The sequence below is a fragment of the Apium graveolens genome, chromosome 2 (genome assembly GCF_009905375.1).
Source record: "Apium graveolens cultivar Ventura chromosome 2, ASM990537v1, whole genome shotgun sequence".
In the NCBI taxonomy this organism is placed as follows: Eukaryota; Viridiplantae; Streptophyta; class Magnoliopsida; order Apiales; family Apiaceae; genus Apium; species Apium graveolens.
The window spans coordinates 189,154,148-189,174,464 of NC_133648.1; the positions used below are offsets into that span (position 1 = coordinate 189,154,148).

At 35.5% G+C, this 20,317-nt stretch overlaps 1 protein-coding gene and 1 non-coding gene across 2 annotated transcripts; both read right to left on the bottom strand.

Moving 5' to 3' along the window:
• Positions 1 to 402: 402 nt before the first annotated feature.
• LOC141695813 (uncharacterized) lies at positions 403 to 3,725 on the bottom strand. Its single transcript, XM_074500028.1, has 6 exons — positions 3,323 to 3,725; positions 2,798 to 3,211; positions 2,297 to 2,539; positions 1,882 to 2,181; positions 1,681 to 1,724; positions 403 to 1,038 (listed from the first exon to the last, which is right to left on the bottom strand). The coding sequence occupies exons 1-6, from the start codon at positions 3,723 to 3,725 to the stop codon at positions 403 to 405; spliced, it is 2,040 nt and encodes a 679-aa protein (XP_074356129.1).
• A 12,396-nt stretch (positions 3,726 to 16,121) lies between these two features.
• On the bottom strand, positions 16,122 to 16,228 carry LOC141709351 (small nucleolar RNA R71). The gene has a single exon (XR_012569933.1). It is a non-coding gene; the product is annotated as a small nucleolar RNA R71 (small nucleolar RNA).
• Positions 16,229 to 20,317: the final 4,089 nt, after the last annotated feature.

Below are 20,317 nucleotides of genomic sequence, written 5' to 3' on the forward strand. Positions count from 1 at the left end.
GAATGCACTCTGAAAATAATTAAAAACAGATTTAACAATAATTAAAAGCCTAAGAACATGTACAATTAAAAGCCTAAGAACATGTACAATTTTTACCTCAATATCAGACCATAAGTTGGCTTTTAATTCCCGATCCATCTTAGGCCAGCTTGCAATATCAATTGGAATCATAGTTCTAGCTTGAAATATGCAGATAATTAAATATACAGATAATTAAATATGCAGATATAACATGAATAATTAAATAATCAACTGATATAAATATGTGCATTAAGCGAAACGTGTAAAGTAGAAGTGCATTCATATAAAATGGTAACATAGTACATTAAGTGAAACGTATTAACTATAGAAAGAGAATACACACAACATAGTACATAGTTTTACAAAATATAAATATATTGTTCAGTTTATAACCCAAATTCCCTCAACATTTTCTCTAACCCTATGCTCCATATCATCAGCAACATCACATGTCGGGATATTAGAGCGAAATGGCTGATGCTCCATTATCGTGTCTCCTAGGTCATCTTCATTGTAGATATCGTGATATTCTCGAGTCATGGATTTTAATACAATGGACCAGGTAGCATCAACCGGATCGTCGACATAAAACACTTGCTTCACTTGATCAACGGAAACATATTTATCCTTCTTCTGGCCCTGTCGACTAAAGTCCACAAGCGTGAAGCCAAGATCATCCACTTTGATACCTCTGTCATTCGATGCCCATTTACACAAGAATAAAGGGGCTTTGAAATCGTGGTAGTCCAACTCCCATATTTCTAGATAGATGCCATATAATGTCATATCACTCTCGATCGGATTTAAATCCCTAGCACTACAAACTTGAACCGTCTTAGCAACTAAACAAACACCGCTGTTCTGAACAACCCTTGATTTATCATGATCTTTTGTGAAGTACCAAACTCCGTCAACTAGATATCCTTCGTAAGTCAAAACAAAATAAGATGGTTTGGCAGCCAACCATCTTATCATTTCTGAAACAGGGGCGCGGTTTTCCTTAAGTTCACTCCTAACCTGCACACATTGTCATTAACTACATAGACACTTATTAATTATATTAAAAAAACTCACAATAAAAGTCAAAATAATAGAAACCAACTTTTCTTTCGAACCAATCAACAAACAGCCGATTATGTTCTCCCATGAGCCAATGAACACTCTTTTTCTTTCCTCGATGAATTTCTTCAAGATATTCCTTATGCTTTCTGATAAAAAAACATCTATTATATTCACTCACAAAAATACTTACCGAAAAGATATGGTTTTACAAGAACGAAAACTGAACTTACATTATATAAGGAAATACTTCAGAATTGTTTAACAGGACAGTTAAATGTGCCTAATCTCGCTCTTTCTCTTCGACTTCCTTCATCTTCACAACGGATAAGGGACTAGAAAGCCTGACTTGGTCTTTGGGAACACCAGCTGTTTTGCAACTCTCTTTAAGAAACTCGATGCAGAATTCTACCGATTCCTCACCAGTTTCTAACATAACTCTTCATTACTTTATTAAACCGTTCAAACGCATACATCCACCTATAGCACACTGGTCCACACAAATGCAATTCCAAACCAAGTGGAATATGAGATGTATCATAACATCAAAAAATGAGGCTTGAATTTTTTTTTGTCAAGCTCACACAAGGTCAATATTACATCTGACTGCAGTTTATCTAGTTTCGAAACATCGACTACTTTTGCTGCACAAGGAGTTGAAAAAGAAACACAATCATATTATTGTGACCCTAACATGTTTCGGAAGAACGGATCGAATTGCAACCGGGACCAACTGTTGGAGGAGGATGTGGCAGTCATGGGACTTCAGCCCATAAATCTTTAAATTAGTCATGGACACACAGTTTTTAATGTTCGATGCATGTCCATACAGAAGTTTCATATTCAAGAATGACGACAATATTTTTCTTTTTTCAGCCTTTGATAAAGTAAAAGCAGAAGGAGGCAAGTAGGTTTTATTTTCTCCTACTTGTGGAGCTAAATCAGCCCTAACACCCATGTCAAGCATATCACGATGAGATGCCTCGCTATCTTTTGACTTATGCCGCATATTTAACAGTGTCCCCATCAGATTATCACACACATTCTTCTCGATGTGCATAACATCGAGACAGTGACGAACGTGGTGAAACTTCCAATATTCTAACTCAAAAAAAATAGACTTTTTTTTTCCACGGACAATCAACCTTTTTGGACTTCTTTACTTCCTTTCCATAAGAAAATTTAATTCGTTCCTGTTGTGCTAACACTTCTTTACCAGAAAGGGGTGGACGTGGTCGCAGAAGCTCTTGTTCGCCGTTAAAAGCCAACTTTTGTCTCCTATAGGGGTGATGGTCAGCCAAATAATGACGATGGCCTTGATAACACATTTTTTTACTATGACTTAAATATTTGGCAACAGTGTCATCACCACATATGGGACAACTCTTGTAACCCTTATTAACACAACTAGACAAATTTGCATATCCAGGAAAGTCATTTATGGTCCACATCAAAACCGCTTTTAAAGTAAAATAGGATTTACTATAAGTGTCATAGACATTTGGTTCACCTTCTACCCAAAGCTTCTTCAAATCATCGACCAACGGCTCTAAGTATATGTCAATATCATTTCCCGGCTCGTGCGGACCAGGAATTAATATTTATAACATTATAAACTTCCTCTTCATGCATAACCATGGAGGAAGATTATAAGCTACCAATACTACCGGCCAGCAGCTATACCTATTGCTTAGGCCATTATTAAACCGGTTTATACCATCTGCTCCTAAAGCTAATCGAAGGTTTCTTGGATCACTAGCAAACGAAGGCCACCGATAATCAATATTCCTCCATGAAGGAGAGTCGACCGGATGCCGCATCTGACCATCATTTGACCGTTGTTTTGAATGCCAAATCAATTGTTCAGCGGTATCAGGAGATTTAAACATTCTTTTAAACCTAGAAATGATAGGAAAATACCACATAAACTTGGATGGACTATTTATCCTAAGTTTACCATCTTTCGCAACATTCCAGCGAGATAAACGACATTTAGGACACTCAGATGCATTAAGATTTATAACCCTGTAGAGTATACAATTATTTGGACATGCATGAAATTTAATGTACTCGAGGCCCAAGTCAGATAAGGTTTTCTTTGCCTCATATGCATTAACCGGTAATAATTGATCTTAAGGAATAAAGAAACCAACAAAAGTGAGAAGATCAGTGAAGGCGCTATCGCTAATACCAAACCTAGATTTCCAATTATGTAGCTTTAACATTGACTCTAACTTCATACATTCACTGCCCTTATACAAAGGTTGTTCTGTATCAGCTACAAACCTATTGAAGTCATACGAATCATGATCGTCCGAATTATAAGCAGCTTCACAAACGTCAACAGTTTCGGATTGAGCATTTTGCTCCTTAGGTAGAAATGTACTACCGGCAGATGACCTAACACTCTTAGAACTAGTTTCTCCATGCCAAATATAATCAGTATACCCCAAACTAAAACCTTTTTCATATAAATGACCCCGTATTACTTTTACATTATATTTTCTAAAATTAACGCAATGCCCACAAGGACAAGGGATGTTCTTATGATCCTTTGAGTTCTCTTCTGCAAATATTAAGAAACTTTCAACACCTATCTCATATTCTAAAGAATCCCTGTCTTTGAAAATCCACGACTTGTCCATTTATTTTTAAGACAAATAGCAACCTAGCAACCTACCTGTTTGTCATTTCAAACATTAAGAAGTAATGTTTAGTTGTTTACTTATTTAGGATTAAACATAATTAAACATATAAATTAATTATGCCTATAAATTAAACATACGAATGCTTGTAATACGAATGCTTATAACACGCATTATTAAACATATAAATTAATTATTACAACTACATATTTACACATATACAATTCCACACCTAAACTAAACAAGAACATAAACAAGAACAAGAACATACACAACATAAACTAAACAGGATCCATATACATGCATCTTTTAAAATTAAACAAGAACATGCATTAAATTAACAAAACATAAAATTAACACATGAAACAAGAACATGCATTAAACACATAAAAAAAGAACAGGCATTAAACACATGCATCTATTAAAGTAACAAAAAATACACATGCATGTGAAATCTTACCTAATCGAGCAAACCCCCTTCAAGTTTAACCAAACCCAGCTCCAGAGACCGACCTGTACAAACAAACTCGATTAAAATCAAAACATAAAATTTGAAATTAAATTCAAAAAAACTTACTTTTCACACACTAATCGAGTAGTCCACATTTCCTTCAAGGCTCTTCAGCATCAATCGACCTCGATTTATGAATTAATCGAGTTTCATTCATATAAATTTAGGGGTTTTAGGTTAAAGAGAGTGAAATGTAAGTTTTAGGTTAAAGAGACAGTGAGAGATGAGAGAGAAAAGAGAAGAGAGAAAATAGACAAGACAGTGAGAGAGAAGAGAGAATGAGAGAGAGAGAGAGAGAGAAGAGAGAATGATAGAGCTGAGAGAGAGAGAAGGGGGAAACTGAAAATAAAAAAATTTGGTTAATGGGGAATTTTTTGGTGTATTAACGGGGGAAAGAAAGAAGCGGGCAATTTTTATTTTTTTTTAAAAATGATTATAGACATCGGTTGGTTTAGATACTGATGTCTTACAACACCTTTAACATCGGTTTGAAAGCAACCGATGTTAAAACTGCTTTTAACATCGGTGACATTTCTAACCGATGTTAAAGGGGTGATGTCGTAGGCACTATTTCTAGTAGTGCTTCAATACTTCAAATCAATACATTTCACTAATACTGGAAGTCCTTTGAAATTTTATTCTTCACAGAGGCTTGAACATTAATGAACTTCTTTCCATGACCTGATTACGGACTTAGAACATTAATTTCATCTTTTGATTATTTGTATTTATCTCATCTTCATCTTCAGGGTTCCTGTGCTTCACAGTTAATATTATATATATGTTTATTTTCATGTTGAGTTATATTTCCTCAGTTATATATTACGTTATATTATGCTTTACAATCTCTCCCTATTAGTTTGATAGAGTTCGACAAGTAAATCCCTAAAGAATAACTTAAATGACAATAAGAAAAAGTACGTATTGAAAATAGAGAATAATATTAAATGCACTGGATCACATATACAATTTTAGATTTCATAAATTATAAATTACAAAGAAAAGAAGTGTTACTCTAGTCTGAACAAATAAACTATGTCTTCTTTTTCTTTGTCTTCTTCTGCTTCTTGCCTTGACTACCTTCTCTTCCTTGAGTAGATTGAGTCTGAACATACTTTCTGTTGGTAGCTTTCTTCTTGGGATCTGATGCATGTGTTGAGTCTGGAAGAGATATTTCTTTCTTTCTATTCAGAAGTACATTCAGCCTTGCTTGAACAGAATCTAGAGCTTCAATCTCAAGTGCATTCATGGGTGGTGGATTGTTCAGCTCTTTGAGCATCAACTAAAGATATCTGATCTTGGAGAATTTGGGTGATAAGACTAAACAACAAAGTAGATTTTTTTCCATTAAAAAGACTATTATCCTTTTAGGGTGACCTTGTACTCTCCTGGTGTTGTTGATAGACTATTCGTCCATTACATCTTCAAGTATCGCCATGATCGGAATCAGGGCAACCTTGTCATTTTTTGCATGTAGATACTTTGACATCCAATAAGTCTTTCTCGAGTCTGATTTACTTGCTCTAAAATCTTTGATTTTGATCTTCTTTTTATTGATCTCAAAGACTAGATCCCTTCATCATCCGTGTTGAAAATAGGTTTACTATCTTTTAAAAGATCAACTTATGCCAGTCTATTAATGAACACCATCTCATGATATGCTCTGCTCAGATGTCTCATCTCTTTCTCTGAATCTCTGATCATCTTCTCATTCAACCTATAAGCATATAGTGCTTCAACAGCTTTGAGATCTGCTTCTAATCTTTTCACTTATGGAGCTTCCAGCTTCGCTCTCTTGCTTCATAGTTGACTTTCCAGAAAGGTGAGAAGAAGATATCGAATGAGTCTCAAGTGTTCATCAGACAATGTAATGTTCTGTATTTTTCCATCTGCAAACCTCTTGATCAGTTGAAGGAATGCTTGAGGAGACACATCCATCATCATCTTCCGAAGTTTGGCTCTAAAGTATTCATTCTCCATTGATATCAATCATGGGATCTTTGTGCTAAGGACAAACAGCTTAACTATGTTTAGCTTTTTCAGAACACTGGTGGATATCTTTATTTGGAACCTGTCAATGCGATTAACATAAATTCTCCACCCATTCTTCAAAGTTTTCACTGTGACACCAGTGATTATCCAACTTAACTCGTGAAAAAATGTATGAATGTTGACAAAGAGCTCCCTGAATTTTTCCATAATATTTAGAAGATTTATGTTGCCAATGTCTTTCTTAAGATAGATTTCTGGTTTTTCCATTTTCCTTTTCACATCATCCCACTCACTTTCTCTTCTGGTTCATCGAAGATATGATTCTCTAGCTTCTATGGCTTCATTTCTCTGAATAGCCCTCTGGACTCTTGATCTTGATCTTTCTATCTCGTCTTGAATTTGTTTATAAGATAGTTTATATTCTTCAGTCATTCCATAATACAAACAATCATTCGAGAAAGCATCTTCGTCTTCATATTATTCATCCTCAGAAAGCTTATTTCTCTCTTCCATCTATACTTCTTGAAATACAGGTTCACATCCCTTAGAAACATCTCTTTCATCTATCTCCCCTTCTTCCAATCCTTCCAACTCAAGTTCTGAGAATATCGGCCTTAGAGCATATACCTTCGATAGAAGATTCCTCTGAGCTTTAATGTCTTGACTCTGAAGATCTTGTTTAGATGTTGATTGCTCCCCCTGAGTCATAAAACTCTTCACAGAAGCTCTTGCTTTGATTAACACCCTCTCATCAATCATTTCTTCACCCCTCTCCTATTCTAGTTCATCACCAAACTCATCATATTTAGAGCCAACTGCTTGGAATGCATCTTAAATTAAATCTACAGCAACAACTACTTTTTCTTGCTTTACCCTTTTCTCCCCCTCAGTTGTGTTATCCTTGAGAGTTGGGGCTGATTGAGTAGTCAAGATCAAGTCCGGGACATTCTGAATAAGTGGTTCTGAAATAGATACTTGCGTACTGATTGAGGTTTTTGACCCAGTACTGGCAAGAACTAGTCCAGTGGTAGTAAGGATTGGCGCTTGCTTGCTAACTAAGAGCTTTGGCTCAATATTGGCAATTGCCTTTCCCTTTCCTGAGTATAAGAGTGATTTCTTCACGAATTCCCGTAAGCTCACAAAAGATGCTTTTTGAAGTTCAAGTTGTTCGGAAAGACGGGCAATCTGTTGATCCCTGACAGACTGTTCAGCTTTAAGATATTGATCCTTTAGAGTCTGTTATTATTTGAGATATTCATCCTTGAATGCCAGTTGCACTTCAAGATAAGCCTTTGTTACATACTGTGACATGTCTATAGGTATATTTTGGATGGTAGGTGTCTCACTGGCTTCTCGTGGTGTTTTGGTCAGCACTCTATTACTCGGTTTAAAAATTGGTGTTTCACTCATCTCACGGATACAATCCTCTCAAAGCTCCGAGATCCAGAAGTACCTTCAGAAAATATTGGAGCGATCCTTGAGGAGGTCAACAGTGGTGCCATGAGAGTTCGCGATTCTCCGTCCTTGTACAAGACGAGTTGCATGTCACCCAGAGATGACTGGTCCAGAGTTTGAATCTCAAGGAGAATCACTGAGGCCGTCATACTTGGCATCTGATCCTCAGCTTTCTCAAGTGTCGGTGAAGAAACTTGTAAAACCCCTAAATCTGAGGTCGGGGATCCGGGGTGTCACAAGTTCCATTTCCCTTAATAACACTCAATCTTAATAAACAACCAACTACTGCATATTGTGACCCCACAAGATACACACACACCACAAGTTATAGTCTCAGAGATGAATACCAAAAATAACACAAGTCATTTTATTCCGTAATTATAAGTCATTACACCTCAAAAGGGTTTCTGAATAACTTTACATATTCTTTTCCATTATTACAATTCATAAATATACATAAGTCTGGTACATCAAAAGTTGAAAGCCTAGCCTATTGGTAGTTCCTACCTCAGCTACAGCGGCATCAACGCCTACAGGAAACTACGGAACGTTTCCTATCCGCTCGTGAATTGGGAGCTTGTTCCTATTCATCTTGTCTAGCTGTTGTTGTGTGATGAAAGAATAAAGCAAGGGTGAGCAACAAGCCCACCAAAATAACATGTATAATAATTAACAATATATGAGCATTCTCATAGTACTCATGAAAGTCTTGGTCAACCAGAATTGAACCAAGTTTGATATCTTAATGCAACCAAGTCGTACATATATATACTTTTCAAAATCTTGGAAATCCTCTTCCATGCATAATATACATAGAGTTCCAGTTTATAACTGTATAAAAATATCGTTACAAGGTGATCTCATATATCTAACCTTGTCTCAACGTTTTTCTGAAAATCTTTGTCATGCATAGGATAATCATTAACTAGATATAAGTTGAAAATATGAAGTTACAAAAAACTCCCATATACTTATATCTTTTCGAATACTACTTGAACTACCACCATTCAAGTTATAATCAGTTTCAAAAGTTCATCACATAGATGAGACTACAAGATAAGACTTGAATAGATTCAATCTTTGAAAAATCATTTGAAAGAAATGAAGTTACGAGATAATTCATTAATTTTCGATATATATACACCTATATATATATATCTCATACACTCCTTGAAAACCTCTGTTATGAAAATTATAAACAGAGTTGTAATATCCAATGAATTTGGAAAGAAGAAAACCTTGGCATAAACCTGATATCTTGCTGATCAGGAAAATATACCAATTAAGTCACCTTTTCTACTAGTAGATGGATGAATTCCCCACTAGTCATCACCCTTGCCGCATTAGGACCTTATGTTGGACTGCCACTCAGCCACTTATGCTTTGATGGACTCCCACTGAGCCACTTACACTTTTATGGACTCCCACTGAGCCCATGGTGCCTATGCCGACGCATTTTGATTGGGCTTACTTCCCGAACGTTGGGCAAGTAATCAAACTCTTTTATCAAATTTGCAACTTCGTTGTACCGAAAATACACCACAGAGCCGGATCCCTTAGGTTTTGAGCGAGTATTTAAATCCCCTTCGAAAGGCAGATCTTAAATTAAAATCGAGTTTTGGGATCCGCTCTAACATTTTAAAATCATTTTGAAGACTTGAAACATTTTTAAGAATATTTGGAGTAATGATGATTTAGTAAAATAAATCGGTCTCGATATGTTAGAAAATATCTGAATATTATTATTTAAATAATATTCCCATAAAGAATAATCTTTATAAAAATAAATGAAGTAGAAGTCTTAAAACTCATACTTGAAACGTATAATAAATAACAAAAGATATACTTATACGAAAGTAAGATCTTTATTTGAATAATCGAAAATAAGTTTGATTATTATTCAGAACTATTGAATATACCTTATTCCATTAATAGTTATAGAAAACTATATAAAATATACTCGAGAACCTCGCCTCCTGGTTTTAGGAAAATGTTCAACTTTGGGTCCCCTATACTAAGGGTATACGCAAATAATGCATATCTCTAGCATAGGTATTATGCAGTTTATAATAATTGAATCGACAATTAAATATCAAGATTAAGAAACAGGAATGCATATATATTATATCAACATGCTTCAATATATCGCATGAATTGCTAATAACAACCATGCACTTATCTCAAGATAATGCATCAATATATTTACATCACAACAATAGTATAACGGGTAGAAAACTTGCCTGAGTGTTCCAGGATAGACTTAAGCTTAGAGTGGGTCCAGTAACCTATGAACAACAACATAAGCCAGAATTAAACCACGGCCACTTAAGAAACTAGACTTTATCCAATTAGACCCTAACGTTCGCTTTTGCGCTTAATGATTTACATAAGTAGCTCGAGTAACCTCGACTTCACCATTTTTATAAAATTAACCGTTAAACGTTTTAAGGCAACTCTTTCGCGACTACTTTACCAACTACCTAATCCACCTTACATAATTGTTTCGTATTCCAGTTAGTCTTTTAAGGGCCTTAAACAAGGTCTCAAAGTAAATCTAGGGGTAAAGGTTCGTTCACGAAACGCCGTTACTTAAAATGGTCATTTCTCCTAAACCGTACATTGGATCTAAGCGAACGACATCTCAAAACGAAGCTTGAAACATAAACTATCTATCATGAAAGTGGTTAGTTCATACCAGTGGGTGTTCGGTCCAACAGTTAAGCACAAAACAGTTTAAAGAAAATCGGGCATTACGACGGCTATAACCTAACGATTTCCAAAGTTTAAACTACACCAAATCATCACTAATTTAACAAAAATCCAACATCCATCAAAATCAAACTAAACCCATTCATCTAAGCACCATTATCATCCAAACAAACCAAACTTAAAACTAAGGGTTCAAGAGTTTATACCTTCCTTGGAGAGTGGGTAGTCACTAACAAGCCTCTAGGAACCTTGATCTATGCTTAATCAACCTTAAGCTTTCATGAAAATCAAAAAAAACAAAGTAAGTTACTATTCACTACTATTCATCATCATGTTTGATGAGTGGATTACCTAAGAAAACTATGGAATCTTTATCTTAAACTCATGGTATAACTATGTTATGAAATATAGGATCCAAGGAAACAAACCTTGTAATTTTCCATGGCCTAAAGCTTGAGTTTTGAAAATCTATTTCTTCATTTCTTGAAAAGGTCGAATGGAAGAAGAAAGAAATGGGGGAGAGCTTTTGCTTGATTGTCTTTTCTTGATCTTTGTGCAAAGAATGCATGGTTGTAGTTAATTGTTGGCTAAATATCTTGTTTTCACTTGCTTATGTCATTGCTTGCATCACTACTTTGCCACATGTCTCATTCTTGTAGTGTGATGATGTCACCTTGCTTTTAACCACAAGTTTTAGCTTATTTTGGAAGCTTCCTTCTCATGCTACTTGCATGTGCTTGCCCCTTGGTCGTTTATTTGTTTTACGATTCACTTAACTCTTGTTCTAGTTGATCGTTTCAGGGATGATATCCAGGATCTTAGTACTTGGGCTTTCCTAATCCTCTCTTAATATTTTATAGTCCTTTAATGATCCTTTCTTATAATCCTTGAATTTAAATCCTTTTATTCATGTTACCTTATACTCAATTCTTTCGGTATCTGGTGAATTTTCGGGAAAAATCAAAGTGTTCGAATTCGAATTCGAATTTTGACGATCTTTACATACACTCATATACCGTATAGAGTACTAATAAGATCTCAAAATATCAATAAAAGAACTCCTACATAGTGTGGTCTAACAATTTTCCTTAATCAGCACAATTAGCAAAAAGATACTATTCATCAGGGTTTCAAAAATTTTCAAAAACTGGGGTTATTACAAAACTGTCCCCATAGGCTCACCAGGTGAATCTGGTTCATCGCCAATGGGTTTCTAATCTGCACCTATGTTGGATCCCCTATCCGTAGATGCATCCAGGTTTATTAGTCATGGAGAGATATGTGTTGTGGTAGATGTGGCAACGATTACAGCACTCTCTTGTGATACTTGTGAAGATAGTTGATCCATTAAAGGACCTTAAACATGATATTCTAACCATAATATGGTTGAATGTCATGTTTTCATACATTCTTTCTCACCAAATAATGCTATTCTAATTGACACATTTAAAACTACAAGATCTTGGATATTAGAGAGAGTGTTTAACTCTATAAAGGATGCCGTGGCCGACGGGCGAATTTCAATAGACACGTCTTTTTGAGAAGATGGATCTAGGAACTGTTTTTTTGCCTTTTTAGCCATTGTATCCTTTTGGGAAGATACAAGGGGAGTTATAGTTGTCTCAGTATGTGTACTACTTTGCGTCTGAGGAGACAGAGTTGTGGGTTCTCTCATTGTACCTTCCTTATTTGCTGCATCGTGTGTAGTTTCTCCCAGTCCAACCATTGGATCCTTATATTCTAGGGATTTGGCTAAGAGATTTTGAGATGTGTGTGTAGGCTCTAGAGGGTGATTATAAATTTGCGGGGAAAAAAATTCACTACCTCTTATATCTACTTGCTCCTTGCGGATCTGTCTGTGAAAGTCACCTATGTGTAATGAGTCTATGTTAAATAAATCAGGGCAATCTTTAAAACTTTGACTTGGAGTAGACATCTGTTTCTGATTATTTTGGCACGACCTCTTCTTACTATTCAGCAGCAACAGGTTCCTGATCAATTTCCATAGGTTGAGCTTCAAGTTCAGGCTGTGGATCATTTGGTTGAACATTTTGTTGACTTGGACCTTCTTTAGCTTGATATGCAGCTTCAGGATGCTGAGCAATTATATCAAAGTACTCTCTCATGTGATAAATCAATGAGAGTTTGTTGTTATTTGGATAGGATCTTTGATTGGTTAACTTGACAACCATCTTTGATGATAGCACACGAGAATCTTCCAAGTTATCACTACGAACTAAAGCCTTTTGTTGTTTTATCAGCTTTCCATCTAGAACAATCTGTAGGTACCCGGTATACAAGATGTGATCTTGTTTCTAAGCCTGGTTCTCTAAGATCTCCTCCATGAACAGACATCCAAAGTTAATGTGACGCCCCTCTAATCCGAGGGTCTAGATTTGACGTCACCACACGAAAGCACTTTTAAAACACTTTTTAAAAACCTGTATTTTTGAAAAGATAATAAAAGCCAAAGAATTTAAAAACCTGAACATTTGAAAAGAATTTAACAGAAAACAGTTTAACCCCCTGAAAACAGGATCACATACAGGTTATAATATTAAAATTAGAACCAACCACTATTATTAAGCAACAACATCTTTTACAACATCAATTCATCTTCGATAAGAATAATCACTACTACTTTATTTAAAAACTTGATTTACAACTGAATCTCAATAAATAACTCTAACTCGAACACTCTTCATCAAGTTTCTTGGATACCTTCTTTGACCTCTGGATAACTTAACCACTCATACTCTTCACCTAGCCTTAGCCTTAAATGCTATCGTACTTGAGAAACTTATCTGTACGCCTTTCTGAAATGGTTAAAAGAAAAGCAAGGGTGAGCAACAATGATTAGCAAGTACCAATATAGCAACAATAATCTGCAATAGTTCATCAAGAATTCATAAGCTCAGGGTATTATACAAAAGGATTCATCAATATTTGTATCAATTAAAAACTAGGAAATTCAATCTTTCGAAAGAATTACAGAACTGGACTTATCTCATTTTAACTAAAAATCAAAGGTTAGGCTGCTGATCAGTCACGCACTAACCCCAAACATGGCACACAACCCTGTTCTTTATACTGGATCCAAGGCACACTTTGGCCTGCATTTGACCATGAATGTGGTCCACATAATTTATAAAAGAATCCAATTATAATAATTCAATTCAATAAAAGCATTCATTTCTTTAAACAGAATCATAATCATCAGTTATAAAATAATTAACTAAAACAACATTTGCATTTGATAATCAAATCCTGTGTGAAAAGAGTTTTAACCTTGTAATAACAAAGGTTTGGTATTTAGGAAATGAAATCAGATTTACAAGGGTGTGTATTCATTGAATGAAAGGTATTTGCTGATGTTGAAGTAGTATCGTATCGTGGGGTTTGTGTTCATAGGATATGATAAAGTATTTGGATTTTGAGAATTCGAAGATAAAATGAAGTCATGGGTTTCATTCTCAGAAGTAAAGGTTTACCAGATGTGGTTCACAGCATAAACATGTTACAATAATTTAGAAAGAAACATTACATGTATGTCACATATATAAGAAAGGGCTTAGGAAACTTGCCTTAAATTCGATTCTAACTCACATCTCAGTCTCATACTTCATACTCCATAATCTAAGCATATCATCGTGTTGAGTGACATTTATGACACTTTATAACGCTCCGTAAAGCTTTGAATTGATGTTTTATACTCAAGTTGTTAGTGTTTTTAACGTGTTGTAGTGTTTTTGCATTTCAGGCATTTATCAGTAATATAGGTGAATTGGCATTGTTTGGATGCTAATATGGTGTTAGGATGATGTCTAGAATAAAAGCTCATGAAAAGACCAGCTCAAATCAGCAAGAAAAGAAGAAGTCAATATTTTTTCCAGAGAGACGGTCAAGCGCCAGGAAGGCAGAATGTCAGCGTGCCCGCGCTGGTCAAGCGCGCGGCCACGCCAGGTCGGGAAAAGAAAATCCTGTTTCTCATAGAATTTTGATCCAGAAGACTTCTACTCTGCATGAGCTGGTATATAAACATAACTTAAGCTCATTTTTCATAAGAAGACGTCCCAGAGCTTGAGGAGAAGGCGTAAGAAGACCGTAGAGCACAATTCAACCAAGGCGAAGAAGATCTAATTTATACTTGTGATTCTTTGTTTTAAGTTGTAACTTGGATGCTAGTTTTCTTATTCGTGAACCTATACTCTTGTTTCATACTTGGTTTTATTAAGTATAAAGACTACATTTATTATACCATGCTTTCATCGGAACCCACATCGATGATGAGTCCGATTATGGGCTAATCGTTATTGTGGGGTTCTAACGGATTTATTTATGGATTTATTTAGTTAATTTGTTTCGATGCCTTAGTGTGTGGTGATTGTATGATAACCTAGTATTGGTTGTGGTTATTCGTCTTATGAGCGTCGCAGACTTATAAGATAGTGTGTTAATCTTTAATGAAGTGAAAGTGAATTTAAGGGTTTAGAACTTGCCATGCTAGCATAGGTTCATGTATGTGATATACATGATTCATAGGTAATTTTAACCATCTTACTTGCCCTATGTAATCACGAGAGATAACTTGTATGTTAAACCGTTATGTTGTCAAATTCTATAGACATACAGGGTCTCAATATAATTGGTGTCTATTCAGCTTCTATCTCTTTTTTGGATGTCTGGTAGTATGGTATTCTTACAACGAAAGTTGGCTTTTATCAGTTTCATGTTATCTGATTAGTGTCATCACCATTACATGCTAAGGTTAAGAACGAAAAGGCTATTGAATTAAGTATTTAATGAAGTTATAATCCCATGTTTGTGTCATATATTATTCAATTCTCTTTAATCTCTTAGTTTAAGTTCTTTAGTATAGTCTCTTTGTTAAGTGTAGTATAAACAATATCAATTTGTTATTCGTTTTAGCATTGGATAATAATCATACTAGTGTTGCATAAATACATTGATTGGAATTAACATAAACCTATCTTTGTCGGAACGAACTAGAATTTATTCTATATTACTTGCGATCGCGTATACTTGCATGAATATTAGCGCGTATTCTAGCCCTAACAAGTTTTTGGCGCCGCTACCGGTGATTTCATTGTTAATTTTTAGTTTATGTGTTTGTCATCATTGGTCGTTAAAGTTCAGTGACTCTGATATTGTTACTTACATAATTCCTTGTCGTGTTTTAGGTACTCTAGCGAGCGTGTATGCATACGCGTCCTCAGTTTCGTAAGAGGACACTGGATCAAGCTGAGGAAGAAGTTGTAGTCGAGGAGAAAGTTGAAGAAGAAATCTTAGTTGAGAAATAAGAAGAGGCTCTTATTGAAATGGGAGAACCAGAAGCGGATCCAAAGGCTTTGATGGACTACTCTCAACCAAAGATCAATGATATTCAGTCTAGCATTGTTCGACCAGCCATCACGGCTAATACCTTTGAGATCAAGTCGAGCACGATTAAGATGATATAGAACTCAGTTCAGTTTGGGGGTTCTCCGACAGAAGATCCCAACATGCACATCAGAGATTTCTTCGTGATCTGCGACACTTTTAAGTTCAATGGAGTTTCTGAAGATGCTATTAAGTTGAGGCTTTTCCCATTCTCTCTGTGGGATAAAGCTAAGTTCTGGTTACATTCTTTATCACCAAGGTCTATTACCAAATGGAAGGATCTTGCTCAAAAGTTCTTAACTAAATTCTTTCCGATGGCGAAGACTGCTGCAATCAGAAACACACTTACTCAATTTGCTTAGCAATCTGGAGAATCTTTATGTGAGGCTTGGGATCAACATAAGGAGATGCTTAGGAAGTGTCCTCATCATGGGATGCCTGACTGGATGATCATTAACTATTTCTATAATGGTTTGGGTGCTTCTTCTAGACCCATGCTTGATGCAGCATAAGGAGGAGCCTTATGGGGTAAAAGCTACGATGAAGCTTATGAATTAATTGAATTGATGGCTGCTAATGAATACCAGAATCCTACTCAGAGATTAACTCAGGGCAAGGTAGCAGGAATTCTGGAGTTGGATGCAGCTACTGCTATAGTTGCTCAACTAAAGGCTTTGACGATGAAGGTGGATTCTCTGTCTAATTATGGAGTTAAACAGATCACTAGTTGTTGTGAGCTTTGTGCTGGTGCCCATGAGACTGATCAGTGTGCCATTCCTAGTGAATCAGTTCAGTTCGTGAGCAACTTTCAGAGGTCACAACAACATGTACCAACCACCTATCATCCAAACAACTGTAATCATCCTAACTTTAACTGGAGTAAAACTCAGAATACGGTTCAGCAGCCTTATCAGCAGTATCCAACAAAGCAGTACAACCCCCTGGTTTTCAGCAACCGCAATATGCACCAAGACAACAACTCCAGATGCAACAGTTTAACGAAAAATCTGAATTGGAAGAGATGAGGCTCATATGTAACAACCCAAATCCGGGGTCAATATTTGGTGTCACTAAATAATCTTTACATAAAATAAAATAATATATAAATAACCCCTTGAATCCGGATCATTTACAGGTTATAGTATGAAACAAGAATCTAACCTTCTATAATTCACAACAACTACGATACAAGTTTAAATACCTTTATGCTAATGCCCTTGTCTTATTGTTCTAACTTCTTCTTCCTTTCACAGCGGAGATCTCTCTAACTTCTGCTGTCTAACGGAAGCTATTCACTTTTAACCTTATCTGCTTCTGAAAGAAATATGAATTTACAAAGCAAGAGTGAGCCAAAAATGCCCAGCAAGTATTTAATTTGAGTTTCAAGCATTAATAACAAAGGAAAATTTCCGGACAAAAACTTTAAACAATTTTTAAACAATTCTATTTATTTGAGGGAGTTGAGCGAATAAACATTGGCCATCACCAGCCTGTAATTATAAATCCAAAAGTGACAAGCGATTCCCAGATTCATTTCCTGAATCAGGGTTTTGTCCGGTTTTGGAATCATAAACTTTTCGAGAGAGAATGCCGTTAATGGCGATCAACAATAAATTAGACTGGACACTAGAAACCAACATATGCACTATAACCTGCTGATCAGTCAGGATATAGTGCAGATATATACCCAACCGCATACACCCATCCAACATATGGGGTACCCAGGCTACTATGGCCTAATAATCAAGGGACCAGCCATCTCTGGCCCTTAGGATCCAGCTCATCACTGGCCCTCATCATAACCATCCAGTCCATGGAGTATTTTGATGTCAAATCACTTTAATTTCAAAACATCCCAATTCAGGGTTCGCAAATAACCCGAACAAATGGGTACTTGCTCAAGAGATCATTCGATAATCAAAGAACAAGATCAAAAAGGTACTTGCATAAATAAGAGTAATTGCAGTGAAATATAAAAACATTTAACTATTCTGAACTTAGAATAGGAACAGATAAATATTTGCAGTATTTTAGGAGAAAGGTTAGGAATACTTGCCTCAATAAGCTTTAATCGCTATTACTGGTTGACTTTGGTTCGACTTGAACGTTCGGCTTTATCGTCAAACTACTATCCTATTTTTGATACGATCCCAACATTCAGGCCCTTCGATTGGAACTTTATTGATCTCGACGTCTAATCACTAGATCATTCCTAGTCCGATGTCGATAATCGGATTTTCCGTCTAGGACCTACAGGGTTGAAATACCCTAACTCAGATAATCGCTTAAGCTTAACATTAAATCGCTATCACTTCTACCCATACGGTTTAATATCCAGTCTCATATTTATAGGTATTATTGAAAGAAATCTCACTCAGATCTCTAGCTTCTCTAATGGCAGTGATTCTATGTTCAAGATGAGCTGGCAGTGTTAAAAGGAACTTTTTGTTGACCTCCCTGATTGAATAATACTTTCCATTGATGTTCAGGTTGTTGATCAACGCATTGTACCTCTCAAACACTTCAGTAATTCCTTCTCCTGGATTTGATTTGAAATGTTCATATTCAGAGGTTAGGATTTCCAACTTGTTCTCCCTAACTTCCTCTGTGCCTTCATTAATCACCTCAATAGTTTCCCACATGTGTTTGGAATTTTTACAGTTCATCACATGTCTGTTCATCAAGGGATCAAGGGAATCAATTAATATTAATTGAAGGCTGGCATCCAAGGAGGCTTCTTCCTTCTCAGCAGGAGTAAAATCTTCAGGCTCTTTTGGATAGGTTCTAGCTTCAGTAGTCACCACACCATCTATTATTACCTCCGGTTCAATAACCATCGGAGTTTTTATACCCTTCTTTAACAAGTTTGAATATTTGGGATTTGCAACTTGTAAAAATAATAGCATCTTCTTCTTCCACATGATATAATTCTCTTTATCAAATTGTGGAATTTTAACGGTTCCAACTTTATGTGAAGTCATTATGAATTTTTTGAATAAATAAAAATTCAAGGAGTTGAAAAATCACAAAAGTCTAGGATCTTGATTTGTTCGTTAATCAGAAGGCTCTGATACCAATTGTTGGGTCCCAATGTGTTTGTAGAAGGGGGGTTGAATACAAACGTTACCAAATAATCGAATAAAATGCGGAATAAAAAATGTGAAACAAAATTCAAGTTAAATAAAAATATTATTAAACTTGAAATGTGTTACAACAACTGTATCGATTACAAGGTATTAATCTCAAATCAATTATCACAAATCTAGAATAAATTCGACATGAACTTTTTCTATTTTTGCAATAATTAGAATCAAATGCTAAACGCGATTTGAGATTAAGTTCTAGGGATTTTAATCCGCTAGATTGATACACAAGAACAAGATAAATAATTCTAGTGGTTTGGATTTAACATTAACAAACTAGAATTTGATCTTGAATTTCTGCAGAGAAGAATGATATTTTTCAAGGCGGCTGCTCTCTTTTGTTCTTGTATTTTGATTGAGATGAATAATGATATGCTGCTTCTCTGCTTCTATTTAATCAATCAGCTGAATCAATTGAATTGGAATGACAATCCTTTAAGCTTGCAAGACTTTCGGTAGGACAATTGAATGAACTAGCAAGACAATCTGAATGAACTAGCAAGACAATCAGAATGAACTAGCAAGACAATCAGAATGAACTAGCAAGACAATCAGAATGAACTAGCAAGACAATCAGAATGAACTAGCAAGACAATCACCCTCCTGATGTAACTTTCGGTATGACAATGTAAAATGGCCTAGCATGACAATCGGTATGACAATCCAGATTGTCATGCTAGTTCATTTTCATTTGTTTTGCTGATTTAAGCCTTGAATTTAATCCAATTAAACTTCTGAAAATTCCTAAAATTCCTAGAATTAATTCAGAATTAATTAATCAATTAATTCAATTAATAAATAAATTATTCTTCGCAGATATAATTTATTTTCTTAATTAAATTAGATGACTCAATTAATTAATAGAGAATTAATTCTAGTCTTGAGCAGCAACCATTCTTCTGCAAATCTTCTGAAAATCACTGAAAATTATGAATCAATTCCACCACTTCAACGTTGACACTCGATGTACTGTCTGGTTCATGAGTGACTAACTTCCGTGACGTTTCTTCATGTCTTGACTCTGACACTTTGATTTTCTTCAGATTAAATCCTTGTAATTTAATGATACCCTGACGAGATCTCTGTCACTTGATTAAATCCACAATCTTGACTTATATCACTGAGGCATGATCAATTTCTTGAACTTCTTCCAGTGAATTAGTTCCTCAAGTCTGTAGATGAACCTTGTCTCTGAATCCTTTGACAGATATTACTTTGCGAGATCTCTTTGACGGTCGATCCACTATTTACTTATTACATTCTTATTTGAGTTGAGTTGAATCCTCGAATATACAAATAGGCTATGACATATGACTTACAATCTCCCCCTATTTGTTTGTTAGACAATAACACACAAATACCTAGAGGATAACTCAACTAAC

Coding starts and splice junctions, on each gene's coding strand:
- LOC141695813 (XM_074500028.1), bottom strand. CDS start 3,725: ATGGACAAGTCGTGGATTTTCAAAGACAGGGATTCTTTAGAATATGAG. Junction 2,540..2,797: donor ATTAGCTTTAGGAGCAGATG/GTATAAACCGGT, acceptor TTACTTTAAAAG/CGGTTTTGATGTGGACCATA. Junction 1,039..1,680: donor TAGATAAACTGCAGTCAGAT/GTAATATTGACC, acceptor CAATGTGTGCAG/GTTAGGAGTGAACTTAAGGA.